Source organism: Pelobates fuscus, chromosome 2 (assembly GCF_036172605.1).
Source record: "Pelobates fuscus isolate aPelFus1 chromosome 2, aPelFus1.pri, whole genome shotgun sequence".
Classification (NCBI taxonomy): domain Eukaryota; kingdom Metazoa; phylum Chordata; class Amphibia; order Anura; family Pelobatidae; genus Pelobates; species Pelobates fuscus.
In genome coordinates this window covers 127,532,994-127,554,504 of record NC_086318.1, presented here as the reverse complement: position 1 = coordinate 127,554,504, position 21,511 = coordinate 127,532,994, and the positions used below count along the sequence as shown (strand labels likewise).

Genomic DNA, 21,511 nt, shown 5'->3' with positions numbered 1-21,511 from the left:
AAACTCTTGGGTTTGTGCACTGCAACTGCCTACTTCGAATCCCACCATATATTTTCTATGGTATGCAAGTCAGGTGACTGATGGCCACTGTAGAATTTTCCAGGACTTTTTCTGCAACCAAGACTGAGGTATGCTTAGGATCAATGTCTTGTTGGAAAGTCCAATTACATCAAAGCTTCGGCAACCCCCCCATGACGTTTTCTCCTAGGATTTCTTGATACTTCAGTGAATCCATCTTGCCTTCTACACGCTGAAAGTCTCCAGTGACAGAGGATGCAAAGCAGCCCCAGAGCATCACTGAGCCACCATGCTTAACTGTAGGCAGATTGTTCTTTTCAGCATGTGCTTACTTCTTGTTCCTCCAGACATACTACTGATCCATTGGGCCAAAAAGTTTCAGTTTTGTTTCATCGCTCCACAGAACTGAATCACAAAACTGTGGCTTATTTATATGATTTTGAGCATATTAGAGCCAACTTTTCTTGTGCTTTTAGGTCAGTAGTGGTGTATGTCTTGGATTCTGACATGGGACACTTCTATGTTTAGTACATGCCTTACTGTGCTCACTTAAACCTCACTGCCTGTCACTCAAATATTTTTCACAACCTGCCTTCTCAGAAATCTGGTTGCAGCCATTGATTGTATCCTTTTTCTGCCCCGTCCAAATAGTGTAACCTCCGTTCCTTCCACTTTGAACTTGCAATCTATGCTTCCAATGCTATCTTTTTGTATCCTGTACCTTTTTTTTTAAGGGCAATGATCTCTTCTCTTAACTTTGTGGAAAACTTATTTTTAACATGCATACAAATATGACACTCAACAAACCATTAGACATTTCAGGTATTTCAAGTGTTCCTGCTCAGGTACACCTGGTGCAACTAATTAATCCTATGATTTGGTACATCAAGTGTGATAGCGACAAAACCTGTTTGGCATAATTGTGCCATTGTGAGATGGTCAAGGGGTTGAATCATTTTGAGACTGGAGAAGTCTCAAAATGATTAAATTTTCAGTTGAATTTGGGGAAACTACCAGAAGCATTCATTGTGTTGAGTTAGTTAAATTGCTTTTGTTTGATTTGTTCATTGCAAACAGCTGAAGGTCTGTACATTTTGACAATAAACCTGATTTTTAATTGGGGTTGAATCATTTTGATTACAACTGTGTATGCGTATGCGTATGCATATGCGTATGCGTATGTACATTGTATACACAAAAAAGGTTATGGTGGGGAACAATTGTGATGGAAAACCCCTTCCACCTGAAGTCTGTGGATAGTTAATACAATGTTAAACAAAGCTCTGCACACCAGTCAAGTCACAAGACTTGCTTTTCTCACAGAAATCACAAATTTGCAGTGATGTTACTACTGCAAAGGATTCTGGGTGGGCAAGATGTAAATTTGGTCTCGCTGCTCATTGCCTCCTAAGATGTCCTTGAAAACAAAACATATGCATACGGTGATGTGTCTGTTGTGTTGAAATCCAGGGACCCTAGGCTAAACTGTAAACTGTCTACACCTGAATTAGTTTTGGCCTTCGGGATCTATAGGGACATGGTGTGTGCAGTCTATCTCGACAGGAGGGAAGAGTTTGATCTTTACCTCCACAAGCTGGTGGACTTAGGGCACAAGTACGGTGGCACTTCTTTTTACGACTACCACCGTGCTTTCTCCGCAAAGTCGTCTGCATCACTATCCCAGTTCAATTATCAAGTTGACTGTAGCATACTGGATACTGTACATTTCTGTAGACACTTTTTGGGCCTGAAGACACCAGCTTGTGCTATCTGTTCTGCTAACTCACACACTGCTAATTTATGCCCTAAATCCCTAACTACTTGGGGTCACTTAATTTTGCAATGAAAATCATTCCACAAGGCCGGTCATTCATATCACCGTTACTCTGATTATTTCCCCAATTTTGGTCAGATTCCACCCGCATCGAGCTAGACTCACATGCCACCGCTGATTTACGCATGTGGAGGGAATTCTTACGAAATTGGAATGGGAAAAGCTTATTTATTCCAGTTGTGACAGACAGGTCTTTGTCTATCTGGACAGATGCTGTCGCCACTTCCGGTTTTGCCGCAATTTTTGGCAACGACTGGATGTGGGGTAACTGGCCAGAGGAGATTAAAGAAATCCCTGAGTTCACTGACACCTCTGCTTTATTTGAACTTTACCCAATCGTGGCAGCAGCAGTAAAATGGGGAGCTTGCTGGTCGGGTAACACGGTGCAATGCTTTTCTGACAACATGGCAACTTGCCATATTGTTAATAAGGGATGTTCATCCTCACTGGCCATTATGCGATTCATGAGGAATCTGACATGGCAATCTGCTAAACACAGCTTTTTCCTGACATGCACACATATTCCTGGGGTCCTGAACATCTCAGCTGATCATTTATCCTGATCTCAATTTCAGGAGTTCCAAGCAGCACTACCAACAGCGGCCCGGAGACCTACCCCAGCACCACTGTGGCAGGACATGGTAATGGACTAGACAGTTTACTCACTCATGGGCATCACCTCTCACAATCAGGTCTTTCTGTTAACACTAGGAAGTCATATGACAGAGATTTTCATATTTACAACAGATTTTTGCGTGAATTTCACATAATAGACATGTTCTCAACTTTGATTGCGTTCATTTCCTTTTGCCACCTTCACCTAAAGCTATCTTTCAACACCATTAAATTATATCTCACTGGTATTCAACACCACATCCTCATCACTTGGCCTAATAAGCTTCATTTCATCTTACCAGGTAAAAGCCATATTAAAAGGTATTACGGACTCCACCCCTACTCTCACACCTACTAGACTACCCATTCACGATCACCTGTCCCAGTCACTGTCAGACCTCACAATTTGAAACACAGACAAGCCACGTGATTAAAACGGCCATCTATTTAGTTTTTTACAGATTTCTTAGGCCCGGAGAATTCACTACCTCTAACACTAAATCCCAAACTTCATCAAAAGGGCACAGTTAGTTAAATCACACGATCACTACCTACTGTCCCTAAATAATACCAAAATGGGTTGAAGGGGACAGACGGTAACAATCACGTATTACCCCACAAGCAATAAATGGTGCCCCGTGGAAGTCTTCGATCACTACCTGTCCTCCATTCAAAATGCACCACATCAACCACTTCTGGTTCTGCACGGCAATACCCTTACTACTAGCAGGTTCATGCTCTATGTAATGTTATTGGTGCGGTTAGGCCTTAATCCAGCCAAATACTAGGGTCATTCATTCCGTATAGGAGCCGCTACCACAGCATCCAAAAGGAATATTCCAGCACATATCATCAAAAGGTTAGGGCGATGGAAATCCGCGGTGTACACCAGATACATACCTCAACCAGTACAAGAGATACGCCTAGCATTCAGGAGAATGTTTATGTGATATACTTATGTTGTATTGTAGGCTGAATAAACTTGTTAAATCTTTTTGTCCTCTTTTACTTCAGGCCTACCGCACCGGCACACCACAACTGACTTTGCCACTTCCCCTGTATGTTTTATGTTACTCAATCTACGGCTTTTGAAGCCCTGAACACAAATGGAAGGCTAGGCCTGAAGTTGTGGGAGGGGCCTGGTACCCTTCTTAAGGAGCACCAGCCCCTCCTCATTACTGTCTCAGGTCTGGTGATTTGCCCCACCCACCACTCCTCCTTTCAATTATCTTTACATAAGGTAGGCCCTCTTTTATTTCAAGCCTACCACATTGTCAGTTCCGGCACACCACAACCCAAAGCTGACTTTGCCCCTTCCCCTGTATGTTTTATGTTACTCAATCTACGGCTTTTTAGGCCCTGAACACAAATATATATATATTGTTATTATTATTATTATTATTATCATCATCATGAAACATTTATGGATTACATATGGTTTGTCTCCTTTGTTTTTGCTATTTTATAAAAAATTAATATTAAAAATACCTATATATCAAGAGTATATCAGTCACTCCTGTGCAAGCTGTCAAAAAAACAGAACTAAAATATCTGACCTGGTAATAAGTTATTATTACCCAAGTTGCTCTGGGCAGAAGAACTGAATTTGATTACTTTCTAGCTGCAAACTCTATAGGGAAGGATTATAAAACATATTACATTTTTAGTGTATTAGCATCTAATGTGTATGGATACATCTGCAGTAAATTCTTTAAAAAATTATGAAATATAAAAATATTATGTCTTGTTGTTATATATTTCAGCTGTTATCTCATCTGATGGCTATTCCAGAAATAGATTTAAATAGCCTACAGAGCTGAGAAGGTGGATATCAGTGACTGCAGGGAGTCAATTACCTTACCAAGGTATGAATTTGAAATATATTTCTGTTTACGTAACATTACTTTCATAGCCTAACCGAATGTTACCATTTTCTAAGAGACCCTTGAAGTAATATTTGGTTTCCTTTCATTTTATCATGCTATAAAAATGTCAAGCACCTAAATTAGAAGTGAGATCTTGGATAAATGCATAAAGCATTGAACTTTAAAGGTTAACTTATCAAAAGATGGACAAAGCTTCCTTGAAAAGTAATAATAATAATAAAAAGTAGAAACCTTACATTATAGGTGCTGTAGTCTGAGATAAAAAAAATAAAAATAATTATAACTAGTCTGTTTTTTTCTTTGCATGTCTGCTTCCAAATCTCCTGCAGCTGCCGTACACACTTGAGCAGCTGCCCACGTTCTGGCACCACAGAAGCCAACATTTCACATTGATTGTAGATCTAAAACTAAATACAAACTCATTTCCTGTGTCCTTTACCCACTGCCAAGAAACAGACATACATGGCAGAAATACAAGCGCTCAGGTATGAATAGTAAAGAGAGAAACAGGGATGGAGAAGTAGTCTTGGGTTTTTATAACTATTGCAAAAGCAAACACACGAAAGAGCAACAGAAAGAAACCCAACCACGCAAAGTAATCATCGACTTTTAATTTAATTGTCCTTGCTCGCTCTTGTGTATTGTATTTAAATGTAGCTATAATAAATGCTGAATGTATGTATGATTGCATATGATCTTTCAGATTTAGAAAATCTAAATACACTGTATGTAGTACTCCACATTGGAAAAGTTATAGTAATCATGGTGATTATGAGCTTTATTTCAACATCATATGAAAATTTTAAAAGATTTAGAGTTATCAATTTGAGGTGATAATATATGTATTACACTAATCAGCAAGCAGGGTAATTTACTAAAGTGAGAAATAAAAGTGATTTTTAAAGTTATGGTCAAAATAGCCAAATTGGAAAAGTTCTCTAAGTCAACTAGGTTTCAATTTTGACTACTTTTGCCTAACATTCACTTAACATTTTCACTTTATTATACAGTCCTGTATATGTCTGTTTTTGTAAGCATGCTAAATTGAATTAAGTATTACAAAAAAATATTGTTGTTTAGAAGCTAGCCGACCTAAGGATTTATATTTTATCTCATCAACTTTCTTCTGTTTTCCACATACAAGCATAAAATAACATAAATAGTATTATATATGAAAAGGTTACACAAAAATATAGAACATTTATTCAACCAAGGCAACACCTATACTACATCCTCATTTTTAAGGTTCATGTCCTATTATTAATCATGATGATAAAGAGTCCATTTTGTATCACTGGGCTGGAATAATATATTCTCAAGAATGTTTGGAAATTACTATTCAGTCAAAGTTCTCAAATTAGACTGCAAAAGAAGTTTTGTCCCTCAAGGTTTATTTGAGCTGGACTGAGTCATATTGTTGAACTAAACTAATTTATTTGTTCTGCCATAATTAACCCTTAGCTCCTCTTTTAAGTAAAAATGTAAACTATATTATATTAATATCAACTAGACGCGTGCTTGTTGAACTGCTACCACTGAAACAGTTCACTTTAACAACATATTTTCTATGCATGCTTTATAAGGAAAGAATGTCCTCTGTCACTGTGTTCACATACACCATGTCTTATAACTGCACAGATTTGCACAGATACCTTGCAACTATTAACTTTCATCCTTCATCCCTAATCAAAGACATCAGAAGAGACTATTGTATATATTTTCTTTTTTTTTTCTTTTTTGCATATATTTTAATGAATTAAAATAAAAGGTATTTACCAACTTGAATTGGTAAATTTAAGATACTAAAGAATAATAATATTACAAATATATCTTACTTAAAAGGACAAAATACATTTAGCTAATGCTTCAAATATATACATACACACATTGAGCGTATATCTTTGACAGTTTGGAATCATGCCTGCATTCAACATCCCTTCTCACAGACAGTAATACATTCTACTCATGAATTTTCAGTAACTGTGTTTCTTATCTTGAAAGTCTTCTCTTAACCTGCATAATGTTTTCAGAAAAAAAACACAATTTAAATAAAATTCTATCCTGCTCCTACAAGATTAAGATTGTTTAAGAAACTAAACTTTCTATTGGGAGACGACTGAAAGGAATTGATCTCAATTAGTAGGGTCACTGGATGTTTTCCCTTGAAGGTGCCCACGAACAAGTCAATCTTTCAGGGACAAGTGTGTTTTGAGCTTGTACTTAAGGTAGCGTTAAAATGTTTTCATCTTTATTGTCAGGAATTTTTCCTTCCCTTTCCTCCATACCCTTCTCTTCATTTCCTTTCCATTACTTTCCGTTCCTTTTATTTTTCCCTTTCCTTCTCAATATGTAGAGGGACATTTCTGTTTTGTTCTGCTCTCATGGGTGGGATCCGTCTTATAGGTTTCCTCTCTAAAGGCACATAAGAGCAAAAGCATGCATTGAATCTGAGTAGAGACTAACTGAAGTCTGTACTAATTGTACTTATTTTATTGGCCTTAAAACCATTAAAAGTTTACAAACATTTAAACCTGCGACATATAAAAACTGTAACTGCATAACTGTAAAGACTGAATGACTAAATAATATCTCAATAGCATGTTCATTTACTTTTCATGTTTATAGACTGTAAGCTCTTTTGAGCAGGGTCCTCGTCAAGTTATGGTTCTGTAACATTTTGTAATTGTCCCATTTATTGTTAAATGTCCCCCTTTTATAAGATTGTCAAACGCTGCACAATAAGTTAACGCTGTGGCGAACAGAACCTCGCCATGGGCTTTTGGAGCGGCCTGCTTGCCAGCCTCCTGCCAAAAGACTATGGGCCAGATCAGCGACTGTAAAGACCCATATTTTTTTCCTCCTGGTTCCCCTGTTTCGGCACTTTTGATAGAACCGAACGCTAGCTCACTGGCGGCCATTCACATGGACAAAAAACGTGAATAGACTTCAGGGGGACTAAGCCGTGAATGAAAACTTTATTATTAGTCAGTCCCCCAGCGGCACTTAGTTGCGTTTCTATGGAACTGTTTTTGGCAGCAAAACTTTGCGGTTCCCGATCGGTCCCCAGCGGCACTTAGCCGCGATTCTATGGAACTGTTTTGGGCATGGGACCATGTGTGCGGTTGGCCAAAACTATGACTTCCATGAAATTCCTGAACCCCTGGAATGGGGAACATGGGATGTAACTGGGGGTTTTGTATGTTTTAAAGGTACTTTTGGGGTTTTATAAAAATGTGTGTTTTTTGTGTCTGGAGATAATTGAGTTAGTACAGTTGCTGACTCAATTATCTCCCAGGCAGAGGGAAGGGATTGTATGATTATGTATGGGAGTGTTCTGTACTTGAACAAACTTTGTCATTGGTCTGTAACTTTGTACCATTAGGTCCAGGTGATAGTACCCCTTGCATGGAGATTGTCATAAAAGGCCAAGTGTGGCCAAGTGTGGTCCCATTAAAGTCAGTTCACTTCACCCTCAACACGCAGCCTCGTCTCATGATTGTAGGGAACAGCTATACTTGCTATAACCACTAGCCCGTATGAGAGCTGTACAGCTATATTGGATTCATGGTCTGCTTGGAGATCGACTTGGGAATACTGCAGCGCTACCCACATTAGGGGAAAAGGACATATCTGGCAGTGAATATCCCTTCCTCTCTCGGGGTGACTGCCACAAATATTGCTATATAAATACCAATAATAATAATACTAATAATAGTAATATAGCATTTCTATCTATTTTTTGAAACAGCTTTAGAAATAGTACCAAGCTTTAGGTGTTTCAGTTTTGATGTTTAGTCTTAAAAATGTTAAAAGTTCGAATGTACGCACACAAAAACATCTTAGAATTAAAGAATATAAAATGATTGATTAGATGCTTTTAAACCCATTACCAGCCTGATTTATCACAAAACATCAATGTTAATGTCATTTTTCTTTCACAGTTGCTCATTTACTTTCATATATGTATGCAAGATTAGTGCTATTTCAAAAATACCTCTTGATATAATTACCTCATCTGTATGCTTAAGCAAAAATGAATATGTATACATTTATGATGTCATTTCTGGAATTACAAGGTAAAATTGGGATGATACAAACTGAACTTTCAAGAAGAACCATTACTTGTTTGAAAATCACAAATATAAATTGAACATTCATGTGATCTTTTAAATGTATTAAAAATATGTGGGTGGTCCCTGAATTTTGTGTAGAGAACTGTGAATACCAATTTATTTGTATGATTTATAATACTGATGTTTTAGTATATGCTTGTTCCGTGCATAAATATATTCACAGATCTATTTTTATAGGCTCTTGTCTCACTTACACAGATTTATCAATACCAGTACACACGATGGATGAGCAAGAATAGTATGTTTGGGACCTTTAACCTATTTTACCACAGGTGGTGGAAAATGAGTTAAAAATATTAGGAGATTAAATGGAGGACACAGTGCTTGAAGTATAAGTAAATAGTGTATAAATAATAAAATAGTTGAGTAAATCACATTAAATAAGGAAATACTTTATATGATATCATATGATGGTTCCTTCAGTGAAACATAAGTGTGACTATGCTGGCACATATATTCACCGACAATGCTTTTGGACATGATCACATCTTTTGATTGCTCATATATTAATTGTTAGAATATCAAATCATAATGAATAATGCATCTTTTAAGAATATACAATACTGTTTATATTACCTATTGATCAGTGTTTTATGAAAAATTATTTATTTATTTCATTTTGTACCACAGAAGCCGGAATACATAAAATCAGGAGTAACTAAGTCCCATGCAAAATGCTGTATATGGGATAAATGGGTTAAAGATTCAAAGCATCACAAACACTATAGTCATCCCACTATAAGTAATCAGACCAATTTGACATGGAATCATAATCACTACATTGGGCTATAGCGGTTATGGTACTTGGAGTGTTCCTTTATAGAAAGAAAGCTTAGAAACAAATCAAACATTTACTGATCTGTAGAAAGATATATGCATATGTTTGTACAAAAAAAAACTAAAACACACAAATATAATCATGCAAATATAAAGCACATAAATAAAAATTCCATAAATGAAAATAGAGATATACAGTCACATGTGGTAGTGGAAATTGTAATGGCATGCAGACACCAAAATTTTCAAAATTTGCAACCTGCATAATACCTTTGGTTGAATTGCTCCAACGGTTACCTTCTGAGTAATGGGATAAAGTCAAGAGGTTTACACAAGATGCACCAGCACCAGAACCAAAAACTGTTATTCTTAATGGATCACCTCCAAAGAAACCAATATTTTCACTAGTCCATCGTAAGGCTTGAATAAGGTCAAGTAGACCATAATTCCCCTTCGCAGCTTGGTCTCCAGTACTGAGAAAACCTAGAACAGAGTACAGATAAGATGTTATTATTATTATTATTATGGTATTATTATGTTATTATTTATATAGCGCCAACATAAACAGAGGCAAAGGTTGTAGGCTTTTAACATTTGAATGGGATTTTTCAAAGTATGTTAACATTATTTGAGCTTCCAATTCAACATTACCTTTTGTAGTAAAATAAAAATGAAGGAAAACAGCAGAAATATAGTATTCAAAGGACTAAGTTATAAAGACACTGTCAAAAAAATGGATAGAACCTAGCAGCTCTCAATGGACCATAATTTCTACTTTGTTCATCACTAGGGCACCATATTTTGTGAAAACAAATTTGGTGTGCAAGTAATATATGACACATATATAATGTGCCAGTGAAAGTTATAGCTTGTTTGGGGGATTTATATTTATCATCAGATATAGGAATAATGACAGCAGAATAATTCATTTGTGAAATGATGGGTGTAGATATATGAAAACCTGACGTTAAATAATGAACGGAAATGGTAGCATTAGATCATTAAGAACTTTACATTGAACAATCACATATCACATATTACAGGGTAATTGTACCATAATCAGAAATCTCTCTGCAGAAATATAGTCCCGGCATGGTTAGTAATGGAAGAAAAGACTTAAAGGACATTGTCACCAGAATTATTTTTTATTATTAAATACAAATATCAGGTGGATCAGAATATGCGATTCCAGTGCTGTAGATTGGTTCATATCACTGTATATGCTCATAAATAGTGATCGCCTCATCCCAACCAATGTTACAGAATTGATTGGGTCAACCAAATTCTGACCACATGTGGCTTTACTAACTATAAGAATTGCCAATGCGGTCGGAATTGGGTCTGTATTGCTGATGACATCACCACTCTGTGCAGAAAGTGAAGCAGAAGACTAACAGTTAGATTCTACGAAGGTATAGAAATATGGCAGAGGGATCTACTGTTCTGAGAAAGTGGGCGCCAGATTTCTTCCAGATTTTTCTTTTTTTTTTTAAATACCATATCTTTTCATTACATACTGCAAGGATTCTTATAATAATTTAAAAAGAGTGAACACATTTTGACAGTTTTCTCTTGTTACTATGAGCTGACAAAAATACTAATGAAAATATGAAATGAAGCTGGATATGTTATACTCTTTGACAAAAAGCTTATTCTTAGCCTTTTATTCTCCCTATGACTACTCTTTTTTTTCCAAAGATGCCCTAGGATGATGCGTTCAAAGTAATATTTTGCCATTTAATCACATTATTTCCATGCAAGCACAATGTATGCTGCTGCAGACCTAATGACGCTATAAAAATATACATACTTGCCCATATTGCCTTTGTTGCTATAGCTCAGTGAATTCGATTTTTTAAACATAACTGTAACATTACTGTGCATCTATGTGACGGTAAAAGTCTACTGGCATGCATTTTGCAATTTGTTCTACAACTAATAAGGCTTGCAGAGAACAACTACAAAAAACGTTATGTTCAAAACAATGTATCAAGCAGAAAGGAACGTTGAAAGAATATATTGTGTACATCAGTACACTTTCCCACAACATTTAACACTTTTTACCTGTAGAGCATAAAAAAGTTATTTATTAAATAATAAAAAAGAAGTAGAATGGTGTGGAAATGTAATAGGTTGTTCACATTGTTTCCAGATATAAACAAAAAAAAGTGTTCTTTATTTTACATTAGTGACTGCATGGTGATTTTGGTTTAAATACATCAGAAGCTTGGAGAGCAAATCTTTTTTTTTTCACTATCCCTTTTTTTCTTCTCCACTTCCTTTTCTTTTTGTATCTTTTTTCTCGCTTTTTTTTATCTCTTTTTCTATTTCCTTTCTTCCATGTCTTTTTTTTAAGGCTGTGTTCTCATTGTTTTAGATTTTCCCCTAATACCTATCTAAATAGAGCTCTATCCTTTCCTTCAATGATTGATTCTTTCTATGGTAGAACTTCAAGCCTTGTTTTTATGCCTTGTTATAAATATACTGCATATGCATTAGACCCTCAGTGCATCCTATTGCTCTATGATTCCTCCTTAATTGCAGAGGTGCCATTGTTGGCATTCTTCCATAATTGCATTCTGGTGCCATTGTTAATGCAAGGACTAGTAATGTGAGTTATATTGCTGTTTCACACACTATTATTTACATTATCCTCTGTACCTCCTACATTTTGGTGTTGTGTTACGAACACCTCTTAGCTCATTACAAGCTATTTAGGGTTCTTTCCCCTCTTCATGGTATATTGATCATGAGGTGGGAGGAAAACACTGGCTAGCACCCATCATCCAGGTATGGGCAATTTTCATAGTTCTCTTGGATATATATTGACTAGTATTTAGTTTGGGTATCCTCGTTTGAGAAAGGCTACATGTCAAAACATTGTTGTTGTTTTTAATACTTTTGGATCTCTGCCCTCTTTACCATTGTTTTTTTATGCTTGATTTGTTATATATGTAAACTTTTGTTTTCTTGGGTATTTTAGCCTTTTCTCTGGTGTCTTCATAAGGTACTGTTTATTCATTTGTACTTTTGGAGTGTGATATTTATATGCACATTCATATCTTGTCATTGTGTTTTGCTACTGGATTTGATTTTTAATGCAATAAAGATACATTTTTATACCAAGTGCTGTATGTCTTTTACTGATTATTGTTAAGGGTGGTGCTCTAGGTGGATGGAGCCTGGACATTGTTGGGCATTAATCGTTGTGTTCTGGTTGATTGATATATCTTATCCAATGATATTTAGAAACTGCCATAAAGGACAGTTTTGTGGAATTTTGCAGTGATGGTTGGCTGGGCTATAAAATGTTTTATAGCCTTCCCCAGATCTGTACCTTGACACAAGCATGTCTCTGAGCTCTGCAGGTAGTTCTAATGACTGCCTGGTTTGTTATTTAAATGCATTTATACTTGTAAGATTTTATATAAATAGGTGTATGCCTTGCCATCATGCCCAATCAATTTAATTACCCACACATTGACTCTAATCAAATTGTTGAAACATTTATGTCAAAATTATATTTCAGTTTTTTTTCTTTTTAATAATTTTTAAGTCAACGTTTTTGAAAACTATAAATAAATAATGATGCAACATAAAAATCTGAAACAATGAAATGATGAACTGGTCAAAGTGTCCCATATAGTGTTGTCGCGAACCCGAAATTTTTGGTTCGCGAACGGCGAACACGAACTTCCGCAAATGTTCGCGAACCGGCGAACCGCGCGAACCGCCATTGACTTCAATGGGCAGGCGAATTTTAAAACCAACAGGGACTCTTTCTGGCCACAAAAGTGATGGAAAAGTTGTTTCAAGGGGACTAACACCTGGACTGTGGCATGCCGGAGGGGGATCCATGGCAAAACTCCCATGGAAAATTGCACAGTTGATGCAGAGTCTGCTTTTAATCCATAAAGGGCAGAAATCACCTAACATTGACACCTGTCCTCAAAGCCCTGCCCTGATACACACTGACACAGAGCAGAATAGAGACTGTTCCCCGTCCTCAGAGACCATGATACACACTGACACAGAGCAGAATAGAGACTGTTACCCCTACATAGGGTCACTTGGCAGATATGGCGGGGTCGTGGGAGGGGGAGGATGACTTTCACCTCTTCCCCTGTTACATTCCCGTTGTGCTGTGACATCACCCTTATACGCTGTGTAAAGCATACTATTTAATTTGATCAGCATGGCCACTTGAGTTTTTATAGTTTTCACGCTGCTTGTAGTTTATATATGGTTCACAAAAATCAAACAAACGATAAAGTAAACGTGTAAGGATTCAGAATATTCTTTCAAACCCTTACACATTGTGTGTACGTATTTTTTGTCTTAAGTTTGTGGCTTTAAAGAGGTTTACGTTGTTTCTATGATGTGCATAACATGTTCTTGTAAATGTTTGTTAAATTTTTCCTGGAATTGTAATTTTTCCATCTGAATAAAGATAGTCAAATCCCTGATACACACTGACACAGAGCAGAATAGGGACTGTTCCTCCTACATAGGGTCACTTGGCAGATATGGATTGACACCTATCCTAATGATCCCTGATACACACTGACACAGAGCAGAATAGAGACTGTTCCCCCTACATAGGGTCACTTAGCAGATATGGATTGACACCTGTCCTCAAAACCCCTGATACACACTGACACAGAGCAGAATAGAGACTGTTCCCTGTCCACAGAGACCATGATACACACTGACACAGAGCAGAATAGAGACTGTTCACCGTCCACAGAGACCATGATACACACTGACACAGAGCAGAATAGGGACTGTTCCCCCTACATAGGGTCACTTGGCAGATATGGATTGACACCTGTCCTCAAAACCCCTGATACACACTGACACAGAGCAGAATAGGGACTGTTCCCCCTACATAGGGTCACTTGGCAGATATGGATTGACACCTGTCCTCAAAACCCCTGATACACACTGACACAGAGCAGAATAGAGACTGTTCCCTGTCCACAGATATCATGACACACACTGACACAGAGCAGAATTGGGACTGTTCCCCCTACATAGGGTCACTTGGCAGATATGGATTGACACCTGTCCTCAAAACCCCTGATACACACTGACACAGAGCAGAATAGAGACTGTTCCCCGTCCACAGAGACCATGATACACACTGACACAGAGCAGAATAGAGACTGTCCCCCCTACATAGGGTCACTTGGCAGGTATGGATTGACACCTGTCCTCAAAGCCCCTGATACACACTGACACAGAGCAGAATAGACACCCGCTTGAAGACAAGTAACTGCTATTCAATCTATAACAGTGAAAAAAAAATTTTGGTTTTAAAAGCACGCTATAGAGACACCAGATATGATTGGCAATGTGCACTGGAACAGTTCTGGAGAGCACACGCTGAAGGAAGGACTGACAGAGCCGCTTGAAGGACACTAACTGGCTGCTATTAGCTTACACTAGAAACCTTTTTATATGATTGGCAACTGTCAAAGCACGCTGGAACAGGTCTACAGGCCTGACACCCAGACGCTTGCAGACAACTAACTGCTCTTCTATTACAGTGAAAAAAAAGATTTATTATAAATCTAAAGCTTAACCAATTGTTAAAACAGATATGAGTGGTGGCACTGGGCAAGTAGGCACAGTATCCAATGTGAACCTCACACAGAAGCTGGCAGGCAGGCAACTGCTCTTCTATTACAGTGGAAACAAAATTTTGGTTGTAAAAGCATGCTATAGAGACACCAGATATGAGTGGCAACTTTCAAAGTACGCTGGCAGGGTTGTGCAGGGCACACGCTGAAGGAAGGCCTGACAGAGCCGCTTGAAGGACACTGAGTGGCTGCTATTAGCTTACACTGGAAACCTTTTTTCTTTGTAAAAGCACGCTAAAGAGACACCAGATATGATTGGCAACTGTCAAAGCACGCTGGCACAGGTCTGCAGAGCACACGCTGAAGTAGGCCTGACACCCAGACGCTTGCAGACAAATAACTGATCTTCTATTACAGTGAAAAAAATGATTTCTTTAAAATCTAAAGCTTAATCTATTGTTAAAACAGATATGAGTGGTGGCACTGACTGTGCAAATGGGCAAGGCATCCAACCTGACACAGAAGCTGGCAGGCAGGCAACTGCTCTTCTATTACAGTGAAAAAAAATGATTTATTTAAAATCTAAAGCTTAAGCTATTGTTAAAACAGATATGAGTGGTGGCACTGGGCAAGTAGGCACAGTATCCAATGTGAACCTCACACAGAAGCTGGCAGGCAGGCAACTGTTCTTCTATTACAATGAAAACAAATTATTTATTTAAAATCTAAAGCTTAACCAATTGTTAAAACAGATATGAGTGGTGGCACTGACTGTGCAAATGGGCAAGGCATCCAACCTGACACAGAAGCTGGCAGGCAGGCAACTGCTCTTCTATTACAGTGAAAACAAATGATTTATTTTAAATCTAAAGCTTAACCAATTGTTAAAACAGATATGAGTGGTGGCACTGGGCAAGTAGGCACAGTATCCAATGTGAACCTCACACAGAAGCTGGCAGGCAGGCAACTGCTCTTCTATTACAGTGAAAACTAATTATTTATTTTAAATCTAAAGCTTAACCAATTGTTAAAACAGATATGAGTGGTGGCACTGGGCAAGTGGGCACAGTATCCAATGTGAACCTCACACAGAAGCTGGCATGCAGGCAACTGCTCTTCTATTACAGTTGAAAAAAATATTTATTTTAAATCTAAAGCTTAACCAATTGTTAAAACAGATATGAGTGGTGGCACTGGGCAAGTGGGCACAGTATCCAATGTGAACCTCACACAGAAGCTGGCAGGCAGGCACCTGCAATTACATTACACAGGAAAAAAAAAAAAAAAGCAGCCTGATGTTATAGCCCTAAAAAGGGCTTTTTGGGGTGCTGTCCTTACAGCAGAGATCAGATGAGTCCTTCAGGATTGTAGTGGACACTGAATACCCTAGCCTAGCTATCAATTTCCCTATCTAATCAGAAGCAGCTAAACTTTCCCTCCTCTCACTAAGCATGCAGCTTCAGAATGAATCGAAAATGGATGCTGGGAGGGAGGTTGGAGGGTGTGGAAGGGAGGGAGTGCTGCTGATTGGCTGGAATGTGTCTGCTGACCGAGAGGCACAGGGTCAAAGTTTGCCCAATGATGACGAATAGGGGGCGGATCGAACTGCGCATGTGTCCGCCCGCCGCGGCGCACGCAAACACGCTAAGTTCGCCGGGAACTGTTCGCCGGCGGACAGTTCGGTACATCACTAGTCCCATATGCATGATTTAGGCATTAAATAAACCCACATGCCATAAAGTAGTCTAAATATAGCCCTGCCTCTAGATAGCAACATAATTATCAAATCAGTGACTCACCTGAAGCACTCAGTGTAAATGATTTTAACAGGGTGAATTAAAAAAAAAAAACACTGTTGCGTAGATACATATGCTTATGTCTATTACTTATTTTATGAGCACTTTTATGATTAATAGGTTGTTACTGTTTATCAGTGTTAATAGTTTTGAAACCCTTCATTAACCCCTTAACGCCGTTACGGCGTTCTATGCCGTCGCGGCTTTAAAGGGCTTTAAAGCCGTTGCGGCGGCATAGAACGCCGTAACGGCTGAAGCCCCCAGGAGGTAAGCTATACTTACCTCCGCCGGGATCCTCTTCTGGGGGTCTGCCTGAGAGCCCAGGCAGCCCCCCTCCGGCAAATGAGGCCCCCGGGGGCCATGTGATCGCTCTCAAAGAGCGATCACATGGCCCCCTATAGCTGGCTATGGATCTGCCAGCAGGGGGACTGTCTAAAATATTAGAGAGTCCCCCTGCTGGTAGGTAGTGTAAAAAAAAAATTTAATACACATGTTAAAATAAAATACAAGTATTTATATATATATAATATATGTATATATATTATATATATAATATATATACATATTATATATATGTAACGTCATACGTAATGTATTTTAATATTAATATTAGTATATATATTAGTATTAAAATACACTTAGAATGACGTTACATATATAATATGTATATATATATTATATATATAATAGATCTACATATATATTATATATATATATATACGTATAATTACAATAATAAATAAATAAAATAATAAAATAAATAAATAAAATATTGAAACAAAATTTAAAATAAATTATATATTCATATGTAATTTCATTCTAACTGTATTTTGTTATTAATATATATATATTGGAAACAGAATACACTTAGAATGACATTCTATATATATCTATCTATATATAAAATACAAATAACCGCAAATATATATAGATAGATAAATACATATAATTACATGAAAGATTACATTAGTATACACGTAGAATTTAAATACCTATAAATGCATATATATTAAAATTCTACGTGTATATTTAAGTCATTTTTTAACATAATTATGTCATTTAATTAATTAAAATTTGATTGACATGCCTGACAACACAGGGAGAAAGTGCAGAGAATTTAATTCGCAAGCACTATCTTTGACCCTGTAACTCTCCAAGACACCATAAAACCTGTATATAGGGGGTACTGTTTTACTCGGGAGACTTCGCTGAACTCAAATATTAGTGTTTCAAACTGGTAAATTGTATTACAACGATGATATTTTAAGTAAAAGTGAAGTTTTTTGCATTTTTTACAAACAAACGGCACTTTTATGGACTATATTATTGTTGTAATATGTTTTACTGTTTTAAAACACTAATATTTGTGTTTAGTGAAGTCTCCCAAGAATAACAGTACCCCCCATGTACAGGTTTTATGGTGTTTTGGAAAGTTAGAGAGTCACATATAAGGCTCGCATTTCATTTTTTTGACATTGAAATTTGCCAGATTGGTTATGTTGCCTTTGAGACCGTATGGTAGCCCAGGAATAAGAATTACCCCCATGATGGCATACCATTTGCAAAAGTAGACAACCCAAGGTATTGCAAATGGGGTATGTCCAGTCATTTTTAGTAGCCACTTAGTCACAAACACTGGCCAAATATTAGTTTTTTGCTTTTTTCACACAGAAACAAATATGAATGCTAACTTTGGCCAGTGTTTGTGACTAAGTGGCTACTAAAAAAGACTAAACATACCCACGTTCAATACCTTGGGTTGTCTACTTTTTCAAATGGTATGCCATTATGGGGGTAATTCTCATTCCTGGGCTACCACACCGTCTCAAAGGTAACATTACTAATCTGGCAAATTTCAATTTGAAAATGGAACGTTCTATATTTGACCCTGTAACTTTCCAAAACACCATAAAACCTGTTAATGGGGGGTACTGTTGTACTCGTGAGACATCGCTGATTACAAATATGTGCATTTTGTTGCAGTAAAACCTAACAGTATTATGACATTTACAGCTAAAATGTGAGGCGGAACTACAAATTAAAAAAAAAAAATTCTAATTTCTTACAGTTTTTTTTTATTTTATTCATAATAAATTGTTTCATATATAACTATTTTATATGAAATGAAAGCCCTGTTTCTCCTGAACAAAATGATATATAATAAGTGTGGGTGCATTTAATATGAAAGAGGTGAATTACGGTTGAACAGACATATAGCGCAAATTCCAGTTTTTGTTTACGTTTTGTTTTGATCAGAACGTGCACTATTGACTCCGTCCTGAAGGGGTTAAAGAATATTTTCCTCCTGTAGAATGGTTGTGTAGCACATTGTCACACTCCTAAAAAAAAACCATGCAGCCTTTATTTGTTGCCTTTTGAAGGAGTTCAGGGAAAGTAATTATATATTTATTTTTTTAAATGGTCATGTATGAATATTGCTAATTATCAAATTAATATAATATCAAAATAACTATATAAAGATATCTAAACTTTAACTTTCTTAGGTATTTTAGCCTTTTCGCTGGTGTCTTTATATTAATGTCTTGGGTGTATTTACCCTAACACACAGGAGAGAGCATACCCACAATATGAGGGTCCAAATATCCATACTACCGGGCCTTAGAGTGGCCGGACTTAACGTATCAACGTATTAAAAGATAGAATCAAAGTCAGAAATAACTCAGTCCTGGAATACAGAAATATGGAAACATGAAAAACAAGCCGGGTCAGGATAATAGAAATACACAGGTCAATATACAAGCCAGGTCAGGATGCCAGAAGTTAAAACAATGACAAGGTCAATAACAGGAAATCACAAGAAAGTTGTCTGAAACACTAAAAGTGTAATTAAACAGAAACCACAAAAGGGCAATGAGTAAAGGCCTAACCAGGCTTTATATAGGTTAAAAAGTCTTCTTATTGGTCCACATCATCTCTGCAACTCCAAAATGCATAGGGCTACCTAGATGACATGATAGACATAGACATGACATAGACAAACTGTAACATCTGTAAACCACTGAACCCAACTACCCTTTTGCTGAAAAACTGCAAATCTATATCAGTACTTTTCAAGTGAACTATATATTACCGGAATACTTCTCTGCCTTTCCTATTTTTTTTAACTCACAAACTTTTTAAGATTGTGAACTACACAATAAATCCCCCACATGCCCCCCCATACCTTACTTTATGTTTCTCTCTCTGTCTCAAGTTTCTAATCTACAGCATTAAGTGAACAACATTCCAATTTTTTTTAAAACAAGACTACAGCCTGATAATACCTGTGATTTATCTTTACATTTCTTTAAAAATTAGATAATGAATATATATGTTCACTTACAGACAGAATCATCTAGGCCAGGGATAGGCAACCTTTGGCTCTCCAGATGTTGTGGACTACATCCCCCGTAATGCTCTTACACACATAATGCTGGCAAAGCATCATGGGAGGTGTAGTCCAAAACATCTGGAGAGCCGAAGGTTCCCCACCCCTGATCTAGGCATATACAAAGCTATGTAAGCCACCAAAATGCATAGACAAAGCAATGAACATTTTAATTCTCTCTATTTTTCGGTTGCTGACCTATCAGTATAATTTATTCTCCAATGTTCTTGCTAAAGTTGTGTTAGTAAAACAAAAACGGAAAACTTAACAGCCTTTACATTATTAATACCAAACAAACAAATAAATATGCTTTTACAGCTTTTTAAAGGTATATACGTATTTTTTTTTTATAGCTAGAATTATTTAGTAGTTGTTTTAGCAATTTAATCTGAGCTCTGACCTTTGAAGCATAGCAAAGGCCAATGCTGCATCACCTTACTCATGAAAAAGCAAGAGAATTCATTCTGCACACTTGTCATTTTATGCTCATAAAGACAGATCTACCATCCCATATTAATTCTCACTCACAAACAGGTTGTGTCCTCAGGTCAAGAATGAAGCAATCAGCACAGCAGGCACTGCAGAGGAACTGACAGTAAATCTGGCAGGCCAATATCTAATAGAGTTTATCCTATGGCATTCAGTTTCCCGCAGGGCCCATCTTTAACCTTTATAGTCACCTTTATTTCACGATAATTAAAACCTGAAAAGGCATTTCATTGTTGTTTGTTTTTAATAAAATTGCAAGTGACTTACCAAACCAAGCATATTAATATGCAGTAAGTGATCAGCTTGTATATTGCAAACTATACATTGGAGAAAAGCATTCCATCAAATGATTCTATTTATAGCGGCTATATGACTCATTGATATTATTGGTTTTATTCCATCCTGCGCCTTGTCCTTTCCTACATAGAAAGAATGGATCCTTGGCAATGTGTTATATAATTAAAAAATATATATTTGAGACTACGAGTATATCAGTAGATACAGCAGTATAATTGCAATTTAGCTCTAAAAATGTGCTTCAAATATGCACTCATTTCCATCTTTAAGCAAAGTGTATTCTAGCAAACAAACAATCTTACAAATAATCAAACCTCTTGACTTTCACAGTTTTCCAAACGTTTAATACAAATTATTAATCACATGTACAACCATGGGGGCAAATCGTAATGCATTTCGTACAGGTTTTAAAGGGACACTATAGTCACCTGAACAACTTCAGCTTAATGAGGTTGTTCAGGTGAGAACTATAGCTCCCTGCAGCCTCTCTCGTGTAAACACTGTATTTTCTGGGAAAATACAGTGTTTACATTGAAAGCTAGGATCACCTCCAGTTGCAGTTACTCAGAGTGAACCAGAGGAACTTCGGAGTTGATGGAGGCATATTATGCCACCATCCACTCAGATCTGCTGTCAGGTATCCTGTGATTCAGTATTTCCTCCCTCTGCATGCAGACACTGGACTTTCCTCATAGA

General features: G+C 37.1%; 1 protein-coding gene across 4 annotated transcripts in view; it reads right to left on the bottom strand.

The window, feature by feature from the left end:
• Nucleotides 1-21,511, bottom strand: part of NLGN1 (neuroligin 1) — a 663,157-nt gene that overhangs the window by 24,470 nt on the left and 617,176 nt on the right. For all 4 annotated transcript variants that reach the window (XM_063442687.1, XM_063442686.1, XM_063442688.1 and 1 more), the window contains one exon: nucleotides 9,534-9,746. In XM_063442687.1, the coding sequence (XP_063298757.1) occupies nucleotides 9,534-9,746 (213 nt within the window). The remainder of the gene's footprint in view (nucleotides 1-9,533; nucleotides 9,747-21,511) is intronic.